The following is a 25898-nucleotide window of genomic DNA, read 5'->3' on the forward strand; positions in this document are numbered from 1 at the left end:
CCTGTGCTCTGCAGGGCCGTCGGGTGTTGCTGTACCAAGCAAAACAGCTTCTGGAAGAACTCTGAATGGTGCAGATGAAGGTCAGCATTCACACAAATTAACTCTCTAAGGCATTTTTGTATCATTTTCACAGAACTTGACTGTATCTCATCAAGAATCAGAATATGACATAACTCTCATAAATGTCACCATCTTAAAGCAGCAGAAAGGTAAATGACCCTAAAGCAAAGAGAATATGGCTAGAATATGCTTCTGGCATCCATTCACTTACTCACCTTGTAATTTCTGTTATTCTGAAGAAAGCTGCTATACTTTGTGAAGCCTGAGCAACTTATCTTGTAGAAGAAGTAATGAAAGTTCTGTTTGAAGCCTGTGAATTTTGTGTAGACTGGGCAGGTAGCTATGAACATGCCTTGACTAGAGACACAAATCAATGGTGAACTCACCCTAACGCACTGATGGAGAGCAAGCCTTCTTCTATTGACAGAGCTGCAGATGTTCCAAAGAACCAGCATCTGGATCTCCGCACCACAACATACACAAAGAACACCACAACTTTATTTTCACTTTCAAAGCGTAAAATACATCTAAAAGTTAACTGCGTTGTATTCATTTAAATTCTTGCAAATCATAGAGATGCTTCAACCCAGGCACAGAAATATGTAGGAAGATACAAAGTTTTAAAAGTCTAATAGTTCCAGACTCTAGCTAAAATTGTCAGAAATGATATGAAGGAACTAGATTTTCAGATGCCTTCATTTGAGTTCTATCAAGTTCAGCAGCTAAGCCAGTCTGTAATATGTAATTACTAGAAATTCTAATGAACATATGAGCCCAGGGAGCTGACACTGCATTTCATGATCTCAGAGCACTGGTCAATGTTCTTCTTTATCCTGTAGAATGTTTCCACATATTCAGAACGGCCCAGAAGTTCAACAAAATCTTCATCATGAGTTATCACCAGAAGCTGAAAGTTACGCTGTTGTGAGCGGCTTTTTATTATCCTACAAAGAGATATCATTTAGTGTATGTTTATCTAAATCACATTCTAGTTTTAGAGAACCCGTAAATACATAGTACAAAAATATGTAATTATTGGTAATGAATGATATGAACTGTCAAGCAAACTAATGCTGATTAGCAACTCTTTTTACCTACATAAAAAAAATCCCAAATTATTTAAGAAATATTCTTCCTCTTCCAGACAAAGGATAGGAAATCTAAAGCTACTGCTCTGTATGCATATTTACAGCTGCCAACAAAGAAATGCCAGCTTGAAATATAATTCACTTCTGCCAATTACTATTAATATTTGAAAAATATCCATCTTTAAGCTTCAGAAGAAGAGATCACTTACTCCACCAGGGCATGTGCAAGGGACTCTATGTTTTCTCGATCAAGATTGGTAGTAGGCTCATCTAGTGCCAATATACCACAGTTGAGACAGAACGTTTCTGCTAGAGCAAGACGAATAATGAGAGAAGCAAGCACCTATGGGGAAAAAAAAAAACAAACAAAAAAAACCCCCACATGACCAAAATCTCACTTTTCAAAGTGTTTATGGAGGAACTGTATGTAACATGCTGTTTCAATGCCATTACAAACCATGACTGAAGTTTACAGTAAACTACTGATAGTTCACAAAATGACAATAACTAATTAATGACTGAAAAACTACATTAAGTCTTCAAGTTTGAACTGAAAGATCCATTCTACAAAGTACTCTTGGGAAAATATCAGAGAAGTCAAATACTCAATAATTCAGGAGATACTGGAAGTAAGGCTTCCAATCCGAGGTAAAGGTACTACGACCTTGCTGCCTGCATCACCCCTACACTCTGCATCACCCCTACACCCCAAGCCCCCTGCCCCACTGCAGCCGGGATGGTGGAAATCTGTATGCATATCACTAAGTTTGATTAGCTGAACTCCTGACTACTTCCTAAAACCGAAGACAGTAGAATTGACCACCTTACATGTTAGTTTTGTGTTAACATGCCTAATATTATTAGATCTCCTGAACTAGTGAAAATGACAGAACACTTGATGGAAACTGCTGCCAAAAATACTTTCCAATTATCACAACTGCTGGCATCACAGTTCACGATCAAAGAATTCTCAGAATATAGGCTAAGAAACTGTGAACAAGTTTCACTCTCATTTACATAGGACTCTAACGTAACATCCTAGACTACTTCAGGAGAGGACACATTTTTTGCCTGTACTGCTGTTTTATAAGATCTGGATTTCCCCCCAAATCAGTATGGAGTTTTCAGAACCAAGTGCACATCCACACTCAGGTGGGAATTTATTTGAGAACATTTTTTATATTCAAGCAACAATACAATACTCATCTTCTCACAAACTATCCTTTCATGATTCTATTGCTGTATGTGCTTAAAAATATTGTGTCTCGTTTTGTTCCATTCCTTGATTTCATTTTCTACTACTGTCTGTACCATCTAGTCGCTGAAAAGGCCTGTCTGCCAATGAATCTCTGCTGGAGTAAACAACAACAGTGGGAATTGCTACTCTGCAGGTAAGGAAGTAGGGAGTTTGTTACTTCAAATAATGGCAATTCTTCCTCAACGCTGAAGAGATCGAAATCTGTTGGCATCACAACCCTTTCAGCTACTGCAGAGGAAAGGGGGCTAGAAAGCTCCAGCTCCCACTGCAGAAGAGGAAGAAGAATGTGCCTCCCTCATATAGCTGCAGTGTCCTCGGGCTAGGCTGGCACCGGCACCTTGCAGAGAGCCTCAAATGCAATTTAAATGTTGGGGAGAGCAATCCAGGTCTTCTATTTACTGTGCAGCAGGCACAAAGGATGGGCAGAAAGTGTTCCAGCAGGGAAGAAGTAAGAGCAGCTCTGGCTGCATTTTTGTCCCTTTCTGCTATCTCTGCATTTAGGAAGATTGCTTCTTCTGGTGGAAATGATTCATCTAAGGAAGAGGCAGAGTTTCCTGCTGTAATACTGCAGGTAGCTTTGGTTGCCGAAGCTGCATAACCAATGTGCTAAGTGTCAAATGGCTACAAGTATTATGTTTTTTCCATAGCTCAGCTTTTTAAAAAAAATATTAAAAAATTTAAAGAACAGTACAGATAGTGATTTTGGAGGCAGATGAACAAGGCTGGTTCTTTTCTCTTGCTGAGGAATATTTTAGATGCTCTGTCATAACATAACAGACAGGCGGAAACAACTCTGGAGTCCCAACATGAAACAGGCTATGATGAACTGCTGATCACTGGTACTGTCAAGGCCGTGTGGTATCAGGCCACTTGGCCAGTGTGCGTTATTCAAGTACCGAGATGGCTGAGCAGCCAGACTGCAGAGCTGATCGTTGACACAGACAGGACAGCACCAAATGCAACGCCTGAAAGTATGGCATTGTATGGTGTTTGGTGACACGAACCGAAAGGTCACAATCAGCAGCAGGGGAGAGTAGCATAACTTGGAGAAAAAGAAACCTTATCATACTTAGAGGTAGATGCAGTTGTGAAAAGAAGACCAAGGGCCAGCCCTCAAGAAGGAAAAAATACAGGAGCAAAGCAATAGACCTAATGGTACGGGAACCTTAGTGGTAACTAGCAAGAGACTGGGAGGACTGGAACTTGAGGAGAGGGGGAAGTTGAACCCTTCCCTCCTGCAGGGACTCAGACCAGTCCCCAGCTGAAGCAACAGATTTTGGCACCCCAGAATAGGGTTCAGATGTTCAAAATCATATATTGCATACTGTCAGCAAAATCCAGATACAGTGAAGGAAAGTTATACAAGAATTGTAAATTAGAGTTGGAGCCACCTGTTCTTCACCATCACTTCAGAACGTGTTACTGCTCTCTTGCATTCACTCGAGTCAGTTTTCAGAATTCTCTTTCCTGTGTACTAAAAATAAAATGCTATTACCTTTTGTCCAGCACTACACCTTCCTCGCATATCCAGTGCTGTATCTCCCTTTATCATTACCACTCTATAATTGTAACTTCTTCTTTTATCAGAGGCTGAGACATTCTCATCTGCATCAGAACGAATTTCTATATATTCAATATCTGAAAATGGGAAGGAGATGGTTTTTACACTATCTTCAAAAATATCACAGGATTAAACAGAGTTGAAAGATATAATACACAGTAACCACAAAAATTCTATTCAGAACTCCCACTAATACATACATCTTTGAAATTAATTTTTCCAAAATTGAAGAAATGAACTTGTGCAGTTCCCCTGTCTCAAGGAAACCTTAACTTTGGAAAATATCGAAAAGGGAAAATTACCTGTATTTATCCTGTAACTAACTACATAATCTGTAATAAAAGGGAGGTTACAGGGGTGACCAACAGATGCAGCCTTTAGAATGAAACTAACTATTTTCAGACCCCGGTTTTTCAGTATTTTGAACAAACACTTTTCAGTATGCTGTGCTCTGTCTTAAATGAATACGTGTGAACAAAAATAAAAAATACATACCTTGTCCTCTGTAGGTGCTTCGCCAAAGGTCACGAATTATTTTGTTGATTTCTTCCATCTTCATGCTATGAAATGTCATTATTGCTCTAACGAGAAAGAGAACAAAAAGTGTAAATTGTTACAGTTGCAGTCACAGACTTCTATGGACTACAGGACCCCTAAGGCAGTCGGCAGCTCCCTTTCCATTCCCTAAATATGTTTACTAAAAATGTAATAAATACTAGTTCTTTTTGAATGCAGAAGTATCTAAAGACTAACCACAGTCTACTGCCTAAATAATTCTACTCTCACAAAGAGCTCAGTCTCAAGAAGTAGGAGAGTAATGAAGACAAAAGGATTGGCAGTCAGTCACTCAGAGAGCAAGTTTACCTGACTTTTTAAGAGATTTTAATTTCTGCATGAGGTATATTTTCAGGCTGACACCAAGAAGACAAATCTGATGTTAAGTCTTCCAAAACAACAGTAGTGTTACTCATTGGCACGGTCCCCCAACAATGCAAATAATTGGGTCTCAGAAGGAAAGGAGAGCCTGTGAAGTTTCCTCAGAGCAGAGAATTCTGTATCGAGAATATAATTACGCTAACAGATGTTGTGACTAGAGCTACCTTCCTCTTCAGCAGCAAAAGTAACACAGGATGTCATTAATAGTCTTCAATTTAATTTCTCTGGTTAATGTATCAACAGGACTTCAGTTCAATAATAGACGATTCCTTATGAAAGCACTCAAGAAAGGACAGGATGCTACATTTCTAACTTGACTTTTTAAAGAAAAAGTGCTCTGTAATGAAAAAAAAAATGCTTGCTCAATTTATGCCAATGTCTTCTTTCAAAAAAAAAAAAACATGGTGGAATGTATTTCTGTAATGGACTCTTACATACACTTTTCCTACTTCCTCACTTACAGGAATTATTTCCACGTGTTCTGGGGAATACTGAAGTATCAACTCTAATAGGAATTGTTAAGTCTGAAGAAAGAAGACATTGCTTTCGATTATTCACTCAATTAAACACAAGAATGCATTCCTCATCAATATTTATCAAAAACTTCTGAATATTAAGTCAATAAAGATCAACTGATAGCACAAACACCCAAAATGTTGGTTTTCCCAGCTACAGATAGTTTTCAATCTCTGACCATTAACATTTCGTCTCACCGATTTTTCAGATGATTACCAATAAGTGATGCTTATCTATTTTTCTTGAAATTACAAGACAGATTTCCTGTTTTGCCTTAAATAGAAACAATAGACGATCTGATACCATACAAAAAGATTCTGAATTCTAAAAGGGAAATTCTTGGAGTGCATTTCCATTTAAGCTGAAAGGAAGAATCATACATGCTCTGAACAATTTCCATCTTCAGAAAATAAATTTTGGATTATCTTACATTCTAATATGAGAGATATTTACTTTATCGTTAATACTGCTTAACACAGGGTTCCTCTAGACCCCTGTGTTTAATAACCATTGAAACCTGTCTTCTCAACTTGGAAAATTCTCATCTACTTAGTTTCTCTTCTTGACCATTATGCTGTACCTTCAACCATGTTACTGCTCTCCTGTGCTCCTTTTCCCTGCACTACCAGACCCTTTTTAATACAGGGGACCAAAATTCCATACTATATTCAAGACATGGGTGTATTGGGAATTCATACAGTGGCCAAAATGTTTCTCTTTCTTTCTCTTATTTATTCCTAATATTCAGTTTATCTTTCTGTCACTGAGCACCAGTTTTGTATTTCCTGAAACACATGCACTGATCCTTCACCATTGTCCATCAAGTTGCAACAGCTCACTGCAATTCCATCGTTATAATTGAACTTACAGGGTTTTTTAGGGAGCCATAGTTTTACTTTGCGTTTGTTTACAAATTTTGAGACACTATTTTTGGCCAGTCAGTCCAAGGCTAGAATACAAGCTTCCAGAGGAAGCAGAAACAATCACAAATTTCACTACAGTTTCCATCAAATGCAAGACATGCTTCTTTTGATCTTGCCTTCTCTAATGTAAACACAAACCCACCCACACTGGAAAAGGGGAAAAAACATCTCTATATTGTAATATTCTTTAACGAAAACACAATTGTTTGCCTGAAAAGATGATCATGGGAAAGATGTAGTTTACCTGGCATGTTGAAGTATGACCAAAAGATACTAAAACATACTGCTGTAGAAAAGAAACTAGTATGAGAGACTACGCAAGAAAGATCCAGTTCAATAATGAAGGATTTCAACACAGATTTCACCTTTCCTAAACTCGTACTGAGGAGTTTATATATTTTGAGAGAACATGTGAGACGGACTTTTAAGAAACACATTCTCCCACTGTGTATCCTGTAATACTTTCCTAAAAAAAAAAAAAAAGGCACAAAACCAAAAAATCCCACCAACAATTACCGTAAGAAAGGAAAACCATTAGCAATTTTGGGAGACACACTTACAAAAGCTTCCTAAAAATGCTTTCAAGTGGAAAAAAAATGCTAGAGAGGAAAAAGATCAGAGGAACAGCCTATGGCTCCGCTGGCTCTTTCATGTTTTCACATGAAAAACAAAATTGAATGTGTTTATTGTCTGGACCACCACAGGCAAGACAGCAAAAGATTATTTCACACCAAGAATTCATCACAGAATGCAGAGGTGGGTGGTATGTTGGGTTCATTCACTATTGTCTCTCAACTTGAATTGTTGCATTGCAAATATGAGTCCTAACACAAACAACCATAACTCAGATAGTCCTACAGAGAATTGTGAATAAAATTATAAAGATCACTGGACTTATCTATGACTATATTAAACTCCAGTTACAACCACCAATGCATTTACTGTATGCACATTATATACATTAACTTACAAATTTCCTACATCCTACCAATCCTGTGCATTTTGTAGCATATTTTCATTAATTTACTTTAAAAGGTGTACCATGTTATGTTATCTTAACATTTAAATGTCTGATTTTATAAAGAGAAATAATTATATATCTCAAAAAATTATATCAATTTACTATTTAAGTTACACCCAGAAGTCTGAAATTGAAAGCTGCTTTTGCATCGAAGTTTTCAATAGTAATAAAGCCTAAAACATTCAAGAATTACCCTCATATACTTACTTATCAAGAGCCTTGTAATAAAGATCCAGATCTTTGTTTGCTAGTTCTGTTGTTCTCATAATAATCATCATCTCCCTATATTTTTCCTCTGCATCTTTGAATTGTGGCTCTCGAAGTTCCTTTTTAAACCGAACAATCTCTTCCTCAAATCCACGTTGTCGGCCAAGTGCAACATGATGGTTTCTTTTCAGAGAGTCTATCTTCTCCTCTAAATGCTTCTGTTCACTGAAACCATAGTTGATATAGAAGTCTTTTGTATTTAGTGTTTCACAATCAGGGTTCTAATTTTAAATTTATATGAGACAGTAGCTCATTATATTGTATCTATAAAGTCTGTAACAGTTAAAATTATAGTATTAATGTCACTGAAATTAAGACATTGAAATAAAAATATTTTTAAGTTTGTTAAGAACACATACAAATCACTACTCTGAGTGGGAGAAGCAACTTACCAAGTCTGAGGGCCAAAGTGCTATATGCAGAAACATATAAAATAATTATTTCATAGGTGGAATTAAATTAGGATACTGTGCAAAATAAGAATTAATTGGGTAACCTCTAGAAAGCTAAATAAAGGATTCACACATAAGAACCAGCATTGGGTTAATTCCTTTTCAAAGGTGTTTATTATCTAAGGAATTAATATTAGACCACTGAACTAAACACAGCATTTGCTGCTGAGACCTAAGTGAGCAGACTGAAAGTGAAAACTAAATATTCTTATCCAGAGACATGAATTATTTTGTAAATGTGGATTTAACTGTGGAACTCACTAAAAAAAAAAATAAATGCATTAGACTGGAACAGGCACATGCACATGGCCATGTCCTGGTTTCAGCTGGGACAGAGTTAATTTTCTTCCGAGTAGCTGCTGTGTTTTGGATATGTATTTCTAGCTAGAAGCACTACATAACTTCACTGAGTCATTGACGTTGTCATTCTGGGGATATTATGCAAACATGAGTTTGAAGGAGGAAGAGTTCTACCTGAATGGGTAGAAAGGTGGACCAGGAAACACGCTGAAATACAGTGAATAGTACCTTCAGATATTCAGTGAATTCTTGTGCAAAACATGGCATTCTGTTTTGAAGGTGCTTACTTTTTCAATTGTGGGACTTTCATTTCTCCCATCTCCTTCACCAGGTGTTTTATATTGTCTTCAACCTCTTTTAGCTCTTCATTCCGCTTCCTCAAAGTAAGATTATCCTCTAGCCACCTCTGCTGTATCTATCTCCACAGAAAACAAGAAGTGGTATAAAGTTTCAGTACACTGATTCTCAATTACAAAGTATGAGCGCTGCACAACTCTGAAACATGCTGCAAGCATAAAATAATTAACAACAGAAATTATGACAGGGAGAACTTATCTGGTGCTAGAAATAGGGTATAATGGAAATCAGCAGTATTATTTCATATATCCATCTGAAACAATACAGTATTATTACAGGCAAACACAAGAGCGATCTTGTGTGCAAATATTAATCAATGTTTCAAACTCAGAAAATAATTTAGGATGAGATTTAACGAAGTCCCCCATCTCAGTTCTACAAAGTTAGATATTAAGTGGTAGGGTAGAATGGGGAAAGACATCTTTCCTATAAAGAGTGTAAACAATATTTGAAATATATACAGAAGAATTTAAAGTACATGACAAAATCTGGAGTAACTAGCAACTTTTGGTACCTGCGATTTGGTACCTTATTTCAGAAGGCAGGTATTCTCCACACAAAGATAATTTTGCAAACGCTGGCTACATCCCAACAGACTTAACCTTTTTGGAAATACCACAAAACGATAATTATAGACAAAAGTTTTTTAAAATGCAAAATCTACTTTTGCATATAAAAATATCAAGACGTTTTTCAGCCTAATACATGTATAGCAGCTATTCTGACTAACAACTGATTAAGTAAATCAGGAGACAAACTTTGCAATGCTACAGACCTAGGCAGACTTAAACCAAAACCAGAAATTATTTCAACTATGCAAAATATACTTTACTGTAAAACAACACATCTACCTTCTGAGTGTCAATATCTTGTCGAATCATTTCCATCTCTTTACTTATCTTTTCCTTCTGTTTCTCACAGGTAGCTAGCTGAGAATTTACTTCATCAAGTTCAGACTCCTTTTGCTAAAGAAATAAAACAGTACACGATTTAAACCCAAGAGCACTTTTAATGTCAACTTTTTATTGACTGGTTTTTAGGTTACCTTTTTATAGTCTTCTTTTCCTTGTTGAATATAGTTTTCAATTTCTTTCATGTACTTGTTTATATCCTTAACTTTCTCTTCTATGCCATTTATCTGCAGGGAAAATATTTCAAATGAACAGTCTTATGCCCAAGAAGTGATACACTCTGCATCAAAGATTAGATACTGGATAACACTACTGTCAAAGTACAATTACTTATCATAAATACTTCAGCTTTTGAAATCCAGATGCTTTGGAAAACATTTTCACAGTAATAAGGAGCAAGTGGTAAATCACTCATTTGTGCTTATACAAGAGGGCCACTTCACCCAAGAAAAACAGGTTTGTCTCTTGGCAAAGACAGGTTATATACATCCTGGCTATTTCTCTTAGATCTATTGGGAACTGCTTTTAGTACCACTGGTCACTAAATATTGCCAAATGTCCCCAAAAGCCTTTTGACAAAGCTGCCAAAGGTTAATTACAATTGAGTTCATCTCCTGACTTGGTTACGCTCCTTTTCTTCCCTAAAAGTTGCACCAATCTAGAGCATTTGCTGAAGTCACTGCTGTTTCCTCAAAGCGAACTCATCATTGTGGCTTCCATCCATGCCTGAAAAACAATATATAATCCTATCTCCCAGCTACGCCAAAAGCAAACAGACCTTCTCTTGTGTTTCCTTATTACTTGCAGTCCTTTTATTCATTAGATCCTCCTTCTCCTCCTGCAGTTTTTCTAAAGTTGCATCCAAAGGAAACACCTGTTCTTTTGCTTCCTGAAAAGCAGTTGGAGAAAGTCCTTTTTATTCTCTCATTCCATTAAAGATCAACAAGTTCTCAAGTGGTAAAAAAAGAGCCATGTTGTTACTTCTTTTTTTGGGGGTGTGTTAAAAAAAAAAAAAGATGTGACAATATGTATTAATAAAGTTCTGGAAATTCCTAAAGATATGCAATAGCAGAACAAACATTTAAAAATACACCTTATTTGCTAGGATTACAGACAATGTTAAACATAAAATATTTTTTTTTCAGGACAACAAAGCTAAAGGTTAACAATTAACAGTATTTCCTACCTTGATCTCCCTGCATAAGGACTGAACCTCAGTGGTTAATTCCACTGTTTGTTCCTCCAGCTGTTGTCGACGCTGCATGCTGCTGGCAATCTGAAGTTTCTCCGCTTTAAGCTCATTAACTGTACTCTTTAGCTGCTGAATCTGATTTTGCTGGTCTTGCTTGAGTTTTTGATTTAACTCAATTTTACCAGTAACTGTGGTTGAAAACAAACACAGAGTGAAAGAGTCAATCTATTACTAAGAACATTTGTCTTCCTTATGAAAATTTAACTCTAACTTATGCTAGTATGACCCCAAAAAATCAAAACAATGCTTAGAATACAGTTATTTCAGAATGTAAAATAAGTAAAGTTTACATTTTAATGGCAGCAAGTTTAGAACATTATTTTCAATATAAAAATGAAATACCAGCTTTGTATGACTTACCTGTATCCCACAAGTGTTTTTTCTCTTGTTTTTCATGGCTTACTTGTAGAACAGTTCTACTTAAGTCAACCCCTAGCAGCTTAGCCTCCTGCTGAGCAATTTTTCGTTCAACATCCCTAATATCAGTCTGAAAGTATGAGGAAAAGTACTTTTACTATTGTATTAGGGTTTAACAATATGTTTTATCTTTGGCACACAAGAACAAGCCTGGGGCCTGAGGCACACACGACTCAAGACCTTCAAATTTATCTCCTCTACTGGAGCAATGTCACATCATTAGCAGCAAGGTTACGTCAGTCCACAGGCTGCTAGAAACTAAGATTCCATATTATGAGAGGAAATCAGTCAATAGGGATGGATGGGCTTTTGACATCCCCAGGCTACCTGAGAACATGTGCTACTTGTCTCTGTTGGTCGGAAGCACACGTGACAAGATTTCAGAAAGTAGACAGAGTAGATGCTGAGAATACACTGAACTATAATGACTATGAGGACTGAAAAACACTTTGGTGTACTTGTGGTCATGCTCGAGTTCTGGATTACACCTCTTTCTTTTCCCAGGTACTATAGCACAGAACTGAATTGAACTCCAGGGACTCTGTGGGTCCTCAAAAGCAAAAATCATTACATAAAATCTGAAGTACCAAGATCACCTATGTTATGCTGTCTTTTAAAGTAATTTTACTTTGCTTGAAAAGCCTTAAGGCCTCCAAAGCTTTGTCACATTATTGAATAACTACATGTTTAAAAGCTAGCAAGGGAGTATCATTTTATATATTAAAAGAATTACCAAAGCATACCTGGTGCCTTTCCATTAGTGTTATATCCTGTAAACATGCCTTGGCACCTTCCTCTTCAGACAAAGCTGTCTGCAAGAGTGATTCCTGTTCTTCTATCTCAACCTTCAGGCCTGTTAAATCCCTGTTTGCACTCTGTATCTTGTTCCTCAAGTCTGGTATGTCCTTTTCATGGAGGTCAAGTACAGTTCGCCTTCGATGAAATACAAATCCGTAAAATTTCCCTTGTTAAAAACAGCAGCATGAATTCAAGACATTCATGATGACAAAATCTGTGATATGATTTAATAGTAGCAGACTAAATTTGGGCAAAATAGTATCCCCTTAACCTTGCCAATGTTCAATTAAGCTTACGTTATATGCCCAGCTAAGGTAATACATCCCTCATTTTAGATAGGTGAAATGAAACAAACAAGCAAATAAGGTTTTTTGTTTGTTTTTAACATAATTACAGCAAGTGCTCACGAGAGGGTCTAAATCCACTGTACAAGAGTGCCCTCTTGCGAAGGAAAGGTCTGCCCTCTAACATATATTCTGCAAATTCTCTCAGAAACACTGCAAATTTCTTGAGACTGGAGCCTCTTCACCTACTGGCAGGAAACCTGCATACTCTTACTTTAAATGCTGCTCATATGCCAAGAAAAAGAAAACAGGAGTCTGACAAAATCTCCTTAGGGCTAGTGTTATTTGCTTATGTTTTGGAAGGAGACAAGGGGGAAGAGAGAAGGGAGGCAACAACAAACCAAGCTGTCTAATGTTTTCGTAGCTTTAAAAAACCAGACAAATTCAGCCTGGAAACTGGAAAATACCGTAGGCACCCTTTCTGAATTTGTTAAGATTACCTACACTTTGTATTATCTTAGAAGTTAAAACAAAACAAAAAAACCCAACCATAAAAAGGCTTTTTAAATAACTAAAATAGAGGAATAAATTCAGTCTATGGTTTATCATTATCAGAAACAGAGATGCATTCCCAAATGATGGAACTGCAAATGACTGAACCTCAAGGAAACATAAACAACACTGAGAATCCACTATAAATTCTAGAGATGCCTTTCTAGAACGTACAATTCATAAAAAACTCCCAGCAACAAAAACTATCGTTAAAGGAGATACAAATCAAGACATTATTAAAGGCTGTTTAATATAGATTCAGTTCCCATATTGTCTATACAACCTCCATTTCAGCATTTTTAAGAAACATATTTAAGGTGACCTATGAAAACATTTCAATAACAACAAAACCAACCTGTCTATTTTAAATTACAATGATAAAAAACAAGGAGGGGAACTGTGCCTGCATAGCGTAAATAACTGGTAGAACAGTAAGTATATAATCACTTTTTCTGCCTCACTCTCATGAGAAGCCCCAAAGGACCAGAAATACCAAAAATATAAAATAGGTTAATACTAAAGTCCAAATGAGCAGAGTACAAATTCTAGCAAAATATTTCTCAATTATGAGATTTCTGAATGAATTAGCTAGCCTTAAAATAAAGCTTCCTTGACGTCCACATAATTTTTAATAATCAAAAAAAAAGCATTTGAAAGAAAACACCTTGCAACAATACCGTCTGCTAAGTACTTTACCTAAGGGGTTTAAGGCTCATCATTTCATCACGTCTTTTCTCTTTTCTTTTAAGCTCAGACTCTGTAGCCTTCAGTTTGTCTGGAGCAAGACGCAGTTTAGACTGCAGGTCACTAATTACATCTTGCAGCTCGGCCTCTGATTCAAAATCTCTTTGGCAAACTGGACAACACGACTGGTTCTCCTCTCTCAGTTGTGTAATGAACTGTGAATAAACTGCAGTGGCTCCAGCAAGCACAGCTGGTTTAAAAACAAACAAAAGACTTCATGTGAAAACATTAGTAGTGCATAATCAGATATAAACTAGATATGCATTTACTATAAATGAGACAAAATTATAACCTGCAAAATCACACGGACTGGAAATCGAAATGGTCTTAAGTGACCTGGTCTGAATTCAATGCTGCCCCTGCTTTCAGCAGGTTGCTCTAGGTAACCTCCCGAAGACCTCGTCAACCTGAATTATTCTACAAGCCTCTTTTATTAAACCAAGCTCATCCTGCTGTAATTAACAGTGGAAGTGAGTACTTCCTTCAGAAATTACTTTCTTTCAGTTAGTAGTAGGCCCTATGGGCCAACCCCACGCCAAACGGCTGGTTCTGCACTTGTCTTCACACCTGGCAGATCCAAGCACTCAAACATTTCCTTTGCTTTGAGAATGTCACGTTCTACATACACAGCAAGCCAAAGCAGGTATTTCTCCTATTACGTGTAAATGAAGTAACTAAAAGAATTAAAACAACAGATCCTGCTTATGCATAAAACAGAAATAGTAGTAAAGGAAAACTTGTTCAAAAATAGTAAGATTCAGTAATTCCCTTACATCAGCTTCTGTGCTGACTGTTTGGCCTGCACAAGCAGCAAACTGTCTCAGTATCAGTGGCTTACACTTAAAACAAACTTTAGGGAAAAAAGTAGAGCTACATATGAATTTACCTCGCTGTTTTGAACTTTTTTCAATTTCATCTTGAAGCTTGTTCAGATCACTGTCAAAATCTTGGCTTCCACAAACATCAAAGAGCTTTGCTTCATGAAGTGACAATTGTTCTTCTTTTTTTCTTAGCTCATTACTGAAATGAGTTTTATCACATTCTACAGATGCCAGTCGTTTGCTAAAAAAGAAAAAAAAAAAAGATTCCAAACTGTTCAAGCAAAACCAAAAACACAGGAAAGTTAATCTGAAATTGGTATTGCTGTTCTTGTTTAATGATTTTTCAGGAAATCTATTGCATCGATTTTTCAGTAATCAAAGTACAGCATGAAGTTTTCCATTTTAATTCCCTTTTGTTTTCTAGATGCTTAATGATGAGAAACTAATTTCTAATGACAAAGCCATACAAAACTTTCTAGAATAATACATTATCAACTTCCCCCCCCCAACTGCAATTATTGCTTATGAGATATTATTGAACCTCTTAAGCAAAGAATGTTAGCATCCTTCTATTTATGTTCCATACTTTTGAATTAAACAATATTCTTACAATTAAAATTCTGGGGGTTTTGTTTTGTTGAAATTTAATGTGCATCATTGCATAGTGTGCTGATGTTACCTATTCTTTCTAACAAATTGTTTTATATAATCAAATGAAATCAGGAGCAGGTACTCACATATAAACTCGTGACAGAGCAACTACCTACCCTCTGACTTAATAGAAAATCAGAAGACCAGTAATATTTTCTCCCCAAGCACATTCGTTCAGCTAGGATTAGTATAAACAATTAAGGATCTTCCACAACATTCTGCTATCTGCCTTTAGTGCTGCCTTTGATGTACTACAAACATTATGATCTTATTAGCTAGCACAAACTGTATCAGCTATACATTACCAAAATTCTGCAGGATGCTTTCTTTGATTTTGCGGCTACTTAAATAAACAGTAATGAATTAAAGTAACAAGTATGTTAAGCATATTAAACTTTCCAACATTTAAATTCATAATTAAAAAATACTTATGGAGACATCATCAGTTAAATTAATACCTACTTAAGGACAGCAAGATTATCCCTTGTCTGATTAATCTTTCTATTTCTATTATGAAGCCAATCTTCAAGTTGTTTTTTATTTGGAAAGTATCCCAACAGTGATGTCAGCTCATCAGAATGTCTTGATTTTACTCTTCTGATCTGCTCTTCTTTCTCTGCCTGTGGAAATGAAGCATTTTCAATTAATTTTTTCATATCTTCAAGTTTATGTCACTCAATTAATTTGTGGAGTTAATGGCTTCTATGAAGTCAAGACAGAAACTTTACATACAACTGTTGCTAAACACCTGAAAAATACACAAATCTTGAAGGGACTATATTAATTTCTCGCCCCTCTCTTACGAGATGATGATAGAAAAATTACTTTGTCTTTTTTCAGCATCTCCATTTGGGTAATTGTCATGGTATGTAGATTCAACTGTTCCATCTCTTGATCCAGCTTCCGAAGAGCTTTGTCCAGGTTTATTTTCTCATTTTGCAGAGTTTGTACTTCCAGTTCGAGTGTTTCTACATTGCTGTTCCTCTCAGCCTTCTCCAGCTCATGTTCCTAAACAAAAAATAAAAGCCCAGAAGATTTAAATAATTGCACTGGTCAATACACTTCTAACTAAAGGAGACAGAAAAAAGCTCTTAAGCTGCCCAGCTGCAGTATCATTAGTCGTTACAGGAATGACACAAGATTTGTAAAGAATACATGAAAAAGGACAAAGGCTGCTGGCATGGGGAAAATAACACAGATACTGGGTGCATTGGATGCAGTTCTGAAATACAGTACTGCCCCAAGTTGCTCATGTTTTTACCACAAGCCATAATCACATGATTTAGCTTCAGGAAGCTCATTCATATTTAGATTGATTCTCTGTATTTTAGCATCTACTGTACATTAAACTTGGAATTATCTTAGTGAGGAGTCTGGAAGGAACACTGTCGAGCACTGAATTAATACAGCCCTAACAAACACAAAATATTTGGTTACAAAGGCACAACCAGCTGTTCAACTGGGATACAAATGCATGTAACTTTATAATACTTCATCGGATAAAACACAACCAACTAGCACATCTCACAGACAAGTTATATAGAAAAATGTAGGTAGCAGAGCACTTCAGTCCATACTTTTCTGGCCCAATAATTTAAGATTGACTAATGTTATGATATCATCAGCTGTGGCTATTACCCTGTTTATAACTCACCAAGCAGCAGCAGTGTATTCTATACGTGCACTGTAAAGAACAAAATAGCGAACACTACCTGCCCCCAAGGGCGCACCATCTGAACAAAGCATAGAGAGGGTATTAAAAGGGCAAAAAGCAGCCGATGGAGTAAACATTACATTAACTTACTGTCTTGACAATCTCCTGATCCAACTCCAGAATTCTGTCTGAAAACCCCTCCAACTGCTGCAATTCGTATTTTACATTCTTCAGCTCAACTTGTTTCTTATTTTGAATGTCTGATTTCAGGTCAATGGTTCTTTCTAATCCAGTTTTCTTGTCTCTTATTTCATCTATCTGTTTTTGTTTCATTGTTTCTTTTCGTGCAAATTCTCTCTGAAAGAAATTAGCAATAAAAAAAATTAGCAATTATTTTTTTCCACAGGAAAACAACATTTAAAAACACTTCTTCACATTTGCTTGCAAATATTCACCACTGTAATACAAGATATTGAAATACTTAGATAACCAGAACTTGTCAAAACATTTTCTGTTTAAATGTTTCAATAGGAAAACGCAGATGCATCATAGTGTTAGCGTTCTGCGAGAGCAACTCCATTTTGAAGGTGACTTCAACAAAAAGTTGCTTATTTTCTAACCAGTTGCCCATTTTTAGCTTGTCAGTGATCCACCTGCTTGAGAGGGCTGCAGAGCAAAACCTATCTGAAGAACTGCCTGTTCAATAGCTTTGGCAATTCCGATCACTTGATGACCACGCTTAGTTCCAAAACTGATTTCCATGGAAAGATTCAGGCAACTCATAATAAAGAATTCTAGAAGAAAAAAAATGGCTTCAGTTCCACCCCCACCCCCCCCCCAACACTCTTCCTCTTCCTCCCAGCACCATGAAGACACTTTTGGACCAATAACACACTAATAACCAATAATAACTACACTACTAAAACAACAAAATTCTTACCATTAAATGATTTGCGGCTTCTATATCTCTTTTCTGTCTTTCCTTCAACAACCTGTGAAAATTGGTAATGTGCCTTTCATTAAAAGGTGCTCGCTCAAAACCATCTAATTCCAGCTGTACTGCCAAAGACTGAATTAATGAATCCCTCGTTGCGATGTGTTCTTGGTGACGATCTGCTTGCATTTGAAGACGACCTTCACAAAAAGAAAACATGACATAAATGCTCAAAAACCGAGGCAGAAGATGTATCTGGGATTCAAAAACAGCTGCAACCATTTTCTTAAAGTCTTTGAAACGGAGATATTTTTAAACAACACAAAAAGCTCCAGAATAAGAACAAGCTTTAGCTTGAGAGATTGCTATTTCAACTAAATTTTTATTAATTAAGTAAATCAAGAATTTAAAACAAAGCCTCTTAAAACACTGAAAATATTATTCTGATAAATATAAACAAAGCAAGCCCAAACATATTTTGTGTAGGCATATATTCTGTGTCTTAACTCCTACAGCTTTACTGAAATCCCCATAGTCCATCTAAAAGAGAATAAACGATATATGAAAGAGTATTATACTAAAGCCCTCTGACTAGGCCCCTGCCCCCCGAGACCCTGAGCATTGAGCTTTCACTTTTTCCTTGATTAAAACACACATACACAATCACATCTGCTTAGCACGCATTTTCATTGCCTAAAGAAAGTACAAGCTCAGACAGTGAAAACAACTGTGTTGTAAATTGCTAGACTGACATTGTTCTATTCCACCATAACTTATCCATTTTGAATATTTGTATAAAGAGTGATCAATTTAAGAACAAAGGTACTACATGTTATAATTATACCTCAAAACAACAAGTGCACATTAGAAACTCCAGGAGAGGAATACTAAGACCTGTCCACCTGTGAGATTCTCACACCATACTGTGCAGCTGACTCCAACCTCATACACATTCTGGGGGTTTGTCCAGTTCAAATCCCTTCGATTCTTATCAGTAGTTCCATTTCAGATCTTAATTACATTAAAAAATAAATACAAAGTTACAGGTTAAATCTAAAATACCTCGTTCAATAAGTAGTTCTGATTTCTCACTGTTAAATCTCTGACATTCTTTAGTGGCTCTATCTAATTCACGCTTACAGTCCAACAATCTCGTCTCCTTCTCCTTCACTGTTTTCTGGTGGTTCTGGTATCTATCCCTTAGTTGTTCATCTGTTCCTTGAAAAACCTGTATGCCAAATACAATACAGAATAAAGTTAGCTTTTTAACTTAATTTATAAGCCAATCAATGATGTTTATAAAACAGTATAGTTTTCACCAGAACAGAATTCAAGAAATAAGAGATAAACACCTCCCATACACAATTTCTATACTAAGACATATACTGAGAAAAATTATATATGCTACAAGCAAACCTGGAATACCTGTTTTTCTTAGGTTGATAAAACAAATTAGTTTAAATTTTTACCACTAAAGAATTTCTTCACGTTTGTCAAAATAGTTTTCAATACCTCAGCACAATCACAATGTAAGACTGACCGTTATTTCTTATTTTAAGAGAAAGAAATAAAAAAAAAATCTCCAGGGAGAGGAACAATATTAACATCAGGAGACATCCCATACCGGTCAAAACAAGTGCTGACTATCATTAACATATTGTGAGAGAGGTAGATATTTCCAAGTTACGCACCACAGGGCATTGTTACCAGCAATTATCACTTCTATGAAAACTTTTGTCAGGTTTGTCTTCCTGGCAAGTTAGTCTATGGTGGAGAAAAAAGTTACAAAAAGCAATTTAACCCAAATTACATGAAACGAATACAGCTTTATTGAGCCATATTTGCAACATCTGATAATATCAGGTGAGCTATATGGGCTATGAAAATTTTCTTCACCACCATCTGATGCATAATAAAATACACAGTTCACTGGGTAGCAAAACACAGACTGATTCTTCAGCACAAAGAATGGCAGTGTGGAATTTAAAAGGCAACCTTTTCCATCTTCTGTTGCAAATCTTGATTATCTTTCTCCATCTGCCTCCTCCGGCTCTCCAGGGCTTTTACATCATTGTCGAGCCTCATTACTTTCATGAGATTCTGTTCAACCGCTGCCAGAGAAGTCTGCAAAGGAAAGAATGCTGTAAATAAAATATCTTACCTGCTTTTGAATTCCATAATCAATGGTTCTATAAAATATAGTTAGTCTAAGTGTAAAATCTTCAGCTTTATAAAGTATTTTTTTTAAATAGGGTTTTTAAAGTTTTAGTTTAGTTTTGTTTTAGTTGCAGTTTATAATAGTTTCAGTTACCAGGGAAATTTTAGAAAGATTTTAAATTTAGCTATGGAAAAACAATGCCACTACAAGAATTTCACGAACTATGTTCTTAAACCTCCAATGACTGTTTACAGATTAGAAGAGCATCTGCCAGGTTTGTTGAGGTATAGTTGGTTCTGCTTCAGAGTAGACAATTAGATGACACAGATTTTAATCAATAAATTCGTCCAGCTTCCATGTTTTTCTGTGTTCTTAAGTACTTATGTGTTGTTTTGTCTTAAAGTCTTAACGTAATCGTCATGCAAATTACCTTTAGAGGATCAAGTTGATTCTCAATTGATTTTACATTGTCCTTAGAAGCAGCCAGTTGAGCCTCTCTATTGCTAAGATGATCTTGGATTTCCTGTGCTTTTTCTTTATTCTGTTTTAGATATTTCAGTTCTGCCTGACACTCTTTTACTTTCGAGCTTTGTTTCAGTCGTACCTGACGGAGAGTTTCGAGTGCTTTAATATACCTTTAAAAAAGACAGAATTTCAGATCCTATTGGCAATATAGCAATACCAATGTATGAAACAATGCCTTAGACATTTTCATTAACACCTACATTATTAAAGAAAACATTTTCTTACTTTGTTTTTACTTAATTACAGTAAAGAGAAAAACCTTGTTGCTGAAAAGATCTCATCAAATTTTTGCTTCAGAGCTTTCCCTTCGCTTAATGGCCAGTTTGATTCTTCTTGGTGGCAGAAAATGACATTGTTAATCACTGATTTGGAAACACCAAGGGCACTGATCATCTCTCGATCAATTTCTGCACACTTGGAACTCAGGCTGACCTTCTCGCCATGCCTATGTAACACAGATAAAGAAAATCCACAAAAAGTTACTAGCAAATTCTTTTAAAAGTTAACTGCATTATTAACAGTATAATCTCATTATAACGTACCAATTCAAAAACTTGACAAGTAACAGTTTTTAAGCATATAATTACCATGTTCAACACATGCATTTAACACTGTCGATATTTGTAGTCAAGACTATTACACATTTTAAACTACACAAAACCACTAGAGGGAGCAAAAACGATCTTGAATGAAGTTAAGCAAACGCACTTAAATAGTGGATATCAGAGTTAAACACGGACCAACGATGATCTGAAAGTGAAAACGGTGCTAAAGGAAGTAAAGCCTACATACTCCACACAATGCTACTTTTAAACTGTATCATTATTAATACAATTTTCAAATAAATGCAAGTTAATAGATATAAGCAGTTCTTAAAGCAGTGGCTATCAAATGTAGGATTTCTGAATCAACTAATAGATTAAAGCTATGTAGTTTCATCACTTTAAGAGCACTGGTAGCGACTTCAAAAGGAATACATTATGAAGTTTTTTCTTATACATAAAAAGATACAAACCCCAAATCAATCTTCATGACAAAGCAGGAAAAAAACACTTGACAACTTACTTTGTTCTAGTAATGACACCTTCAAGTGTTTTAAATTCTGTTTTCTTGCCTTTCTGGGTACAGACCATGGACCGCTGAACAGCTACAAGCTCTCCATTTACATCTCGAAACTGTAATCGAATCTGAGCTCTAACATCTGTTTCATTGGCAACCTTTAGTAGAAACAAAAAAACTGAGTAAGGGAAATTCTTCTCAACATCCAAATGAATACATGCCTTCCCAGCTGCGGGTAATGTTCTAATCTCCCCCAGCTCTTTGTTTTTCCTGAAACAATACGGTCAGCTCATGTCTCCCGAGAACTTGAGCATCCGTGTTTTCATCACAACACTGAAGGCAGTCAATTATGTGACTCAGGAGTAAAGACACATCAAATCTAGTCACTATGACTTTTACCTTTGGATCATGAACAAATGAGCTTCCTTTGGTGCCAGGAGGAAAATCTCCAGTGGATATATATTTAAGACATTCAATGATAGTCTAAGAAAAGAGAAGTAAGTATATAGTTATAACGGCAATTTAGAGTAAACAAGATGGACCACAGGCAAAATTACAGTGACAGCCCAAATATTTATAAATGAGTTAAATATGCAAGGACAGAGAAATAAGAAATAACATTTTAATTTTTGAGTATCATGAGAATACGGTACTTTGCGAAATCAGTTTTAATCAGGATCTGGATCAATTTCCCAGGTAAAATATCAACCAGTGCTCTGCAAAATCCTGGTGTGAAAGCAAATCTCTACTAATGCTAAACAACACAATATTTACAGTAAACAGCAAGATTTATGCAATATTATACCTTTATGTAGAGATCATTATTCATATTTTGAGGCCTTTCTGAGCTATTTGCAATTCAAAACCAAACACATAGTAAGCCTTACCGTTTTTCCTGCACCATTTGGTCCCACCAAAATAGTTAATGGATTAAGAAAAGTGATAATTTGTTTATCTTTATCCTCTACCCCAAAACTCCTCACTCCGAGGATACTCATTTTCTCAATCTTTGACATTTCTGCGGAACAACTTCTCTTCCAAAGTCAGAAGTGTAAACGTTATAAATCCTGTAAAATAAAGCTTTGTGAAAAAAATCTAAAAGGCAAAAATCACAGCATATCAGCACTGAAAGCTGACAACACATCTATCCAAGCACAAAATATTATGAACATCTTAAAAAAAAACACAGTTAAGGCTCTTCAGTTGTGGCTCAAGGTACAGAACATATGAAGGCAAAACTCTAATTTGTTTTCAACTGAGAAGCTAATCAACTCCAGGTTAATCAAGCTGCCATATTATTTATCATTAAATAAAAAACAACGGCCAAAAATAAGCCTTGAAGTGTATGAGAAACATACTTTATTCCGCAACACAAATGCCACGCACGCGCTTTCAGAATCCCCGAAAAGCAACAGAGGCCACAATATTTTTTTCCCCCTTTAAAAATCCACTGCGGTACTGCAACACATTGAGCCAGCCCCACTCTCGCCCCTGTTTCTCACAGGGCCGCGTTCCAATTTGTAGGGGACAGCCAGCATTAACTACCCTTGTCACCATATGAGGGGAAGGAAGAAGGCAGGGGGCTCTGGAGGCCCCAGGTGCAGGCAGGGCCCCGGGGCTGTGCACGGGTGGGAGCATCAGCTGAGGGAGCCGACTCCTACCCCAGGGCCCGTTACTGACCCACGGTAAAGACGTACATTTCAAGCCCATATATATGTATATTTCAAGCCCACCTATATAGAATCATAGAATCGCTGAGGCTGGAAGGGACCTTTAAGATCATCGAGTCCAACCTTTAACCTACCCTGACAAAAGCCACTTCTAAACCATGTCCCTAAATGCCCCATCTACCCTTTTTTTAAACACCTCCAGGGATGGTGAAATATGTATATTTCAGATGTGTTTCATCCGGCCGAAAAGCTCAGGGCCCTCCCCGCTCCCCTCTGACCTCCCCCGGGCAAGGCCGAGCCCAGGCGCCTCAGGGAAGGCCCAGCGGGGCCCGGCCCTGCCCAGCCACCGCTGCGGTTGGAGACAGGCGGCAGCGGCGGGGGGAACGGGCATTTCCTGGAGAAACCCCGCCGCCGGGGCAGAGGTGGGCAGCGGGAGTTCCCCGCCCGGGAGCCCCGCGCTGCAGCGGGGGTGGACATTTTCCAGGGAGAGGCGATGGCACCGCCGCAGTGGAGGAGGCGGCCGCGGCCCTTCCCCTGCCCGCCGGCCCTTCCCCGAGCCCGCCGCCTGCCCCGCTCCCCCGGCCCGGTCACCTCCGCTCGCCGCCGCCGTCCCGCGCGCCCCGGCAGCCACCGCGGCCGCCGCCACGCCCCGGCAATGGCGGACCCCGCCCCGCCCCGGCCTCGGCCTCGGTACCGCCCCCCGCCGGGCCTGGCCGCCCGCAGCCGCCGATGGGCCTGGCCGCCCGCTTCCCTTTGGTCCCCCGCCGGCTCTTCTTCCACAGGCCGTGTGGGGCGAGGGGGGAAGTGGGCAAGGATGAGGAAACCCCGCTCCAGCTCTTCCCCACGGCTCCTCTCCTCATCGCCATAGCCTCGCTCCACATCCCCATGGCCACTCTGATCATCCCCCGGCGCCTCTCCTCATCCTTCGGCCCCTCTCTTCATCCCATGGCCCCTCTCCTCATCCCTTGACTCCCCTTCTCATCCCTCGGCCCCTCTCCTCAGCCCCAACCTCTCCAGCCTGCCCCAGTGGCACCCAGTGATTTTCCCCCTGGCTGAGGAGCCATTAGCATTTTTATTAAAAACACAAAAGATTTGCAAAACCATACTTTCAGAAGGTTTTTAACACTGTTTCCAGCCTGCTGCCCCAGCTCGGTGCCCCTGCAGTGCTGGCGGGGCAGCCGTGGCGGTGGGAATTTCCAGCTGGCCGCAGCCCTCACCCCCAGAGCCGAGAGGGCGCCTCTTGAAAGACAGATCTCCCGTCATCAAGTGGCAGCGAATCATCCCACGCCAAGCCCCCTTTTTCTGACAGATTTAAGTGATGAACGGAGCGGGGGTAACGAAGTTGCAGGGAGCATGAGGCTGCGCTGCCGAGCCCTGCTTTTAAGGCAAATCTGCGGATCCCCGCAGCAATCTGTCTCAGTGCTGCTGGCTCAGAAACCGCATTTCCGATGCTGGGTTTGGTGTCCGCTCACACTGCCCATTACGTGCTGCTGAAGCAGAGCCAGCACAGGACCAGCCGCCGGCATGCAAAGGGGTGGCACGGCATCGCCGGAGCTGCTGCTGCTGCCCAGCTGGCTGCGGCCATGCCAGCCTGGTGGTGAGCGTGTCTGCTCGAGTGTTTCCAGCAACAGCGTGAGCCCGCAGGGCTGTGGGTGAGCAGCGGTTCACCATGACGCGGCCGGTAGTGTTAAGTGTGATGCATCCCTCTCTCGCAGTGACAGATGAGAGTCAGGAAATGGTTTACAAGTCTGAGTTGTTATGTGATCTGGTATTTCACCTTCCTTAGTAGGAAACGTAGAATACAAAGTGCAGAAATTCCACATCAATCTCGTCGTGCTTGATGCAGGAAGAGGATAAAGTGTAGTCATATATGTGAGTGTAGGATTGCTCCATCTATGTTTAATCTGGGGGGAACTTCCCTCCAAATCTGAAAGAAAAATAGGGAAAGAATGACTGAACTAAGTAGTGTAAGATATTTTTGAAGGTGACAACTTAGCAGGACTCAAAATAGCGTTGGGCATACAGAGAAGCGCTGTTAGGTGAATTGAGCGAGGACCCTCCGCCACGTCGTCCCAAGGATTCTCATTAAGTAGAAATATTTTACTCAACAGCATATAGGATTCTTTTCCACATTTTACACTTGCCTACAAAAGTCGTTGGAAATAGAATATAAGCTGCTTGTAAAGAAACATTCATCACCAATCCTGTGTTTTATTTGCTCATCATTTTCTGAAAATCTGTCTTGTGGATTGACAATTGTCATGCACGAAGGTTAGTTTTGTTGGACTTAGCAAAATGTGAAAATAAATTGCAGCAGCTTTTCGTAGTAAATGCAAACAGCTTCCATCATTCCGCAGACAGCTCAATGGCAGCTGAGCAAAGCAACTTCTTGCTTCCGGGTGAGTGACTCCAGCAATTTCTATGCTCTGGAAAGAAACTCAAAGAAAAAACTCATTTTCCTAATTAAATTAGGAATTTATCCTTAATTAAATTAGGAATTAATCCTATGTGTATCTGAAGGGAGATTGCTAAATACCGTAGCCAAAATTACATACAGTTTTTTACCACTAAGTCATGGAATCCTGGAATGGTTTGGGTTGGAAGGGAACTTAGAGATCACCAGTGCCACCCCCTGCCCTGGGCAGGGACACCTCCCACCACACCAGGTTGCTCCAAGCCCCGTCCAGCCTGGCATTGAACACCTCCAGGGATGGGGCAGCCACAGCTTC

General features: G+C 38.4%; 1 protein-coding gene across 2 annotated transcripts; it reads right to left on the minus strand.

Moving 5' to 3' along the window:
• Nucleotides 1-536: 536 nt before the first annotated feature.
• Nucleotides 537-23846, minus strand: RAD50 (RAD50 double strand break repair protein). 2 transcript variants are annotated; one of them, XM_074603763.1, is made up of 26 exons: nt 23761-23846; nt 22387-22566; nt 21899-21982; nt 21506-21657; nt 20700-20885; nt 20346-20550; nt 19753-19881; nt 18820-18985; nt 17764-17957; nt 16974-17180; nt 15995-16177; nt 15632-15789; nt 14584-14759; nt 13650-13887; nt 12063-12252; nt 11263-11389; nt 10837-11030; nt 10429-10539; nt 9785-9877; nt 9591-9704; nt 8670-8797; nt 7571-7795; nt 4463-4548; nt 3902-4044; nt 1358-1491; nt 537-1004 (listed from the first exon to the last, which is right to left on the minus strand). In XM_074603763.1, exons 2-26 carry the CDS (start codon nt 22513-22515, stop codon nt 818-820), a joined length of 3939 nt encoding a protein of 1312 aa, XP_074459864.1. In that variant the 5' UTR covers nt 22516-22566; nt 23761-23846; the 3' UTR covers nt 537-817. The 2 variants fall into 2 exon arrangements, with proteins under 2 accessions (XP_074459864.1, XP_074459865.1); XM_074603764.1 differs by having other exon boundaries at nt 20666-20885; nt 23761-23801.
• Between the last annotated feature and the right edge of the window lie 2052 nt (nt 23847-25898).

Source organism: Larus michahellis, chromosome 11, assembly GCF_964199755.1.
Source record: "Larus michahellis chromosome 11, bLarMic1.1, whole genome shotgun sequence".
Taxonomy (NCBI): Eukaryota; Metazoa; Chordata; class Aves; order Charadriiformes; family Laridae; genus Larus; species Larus michahellis.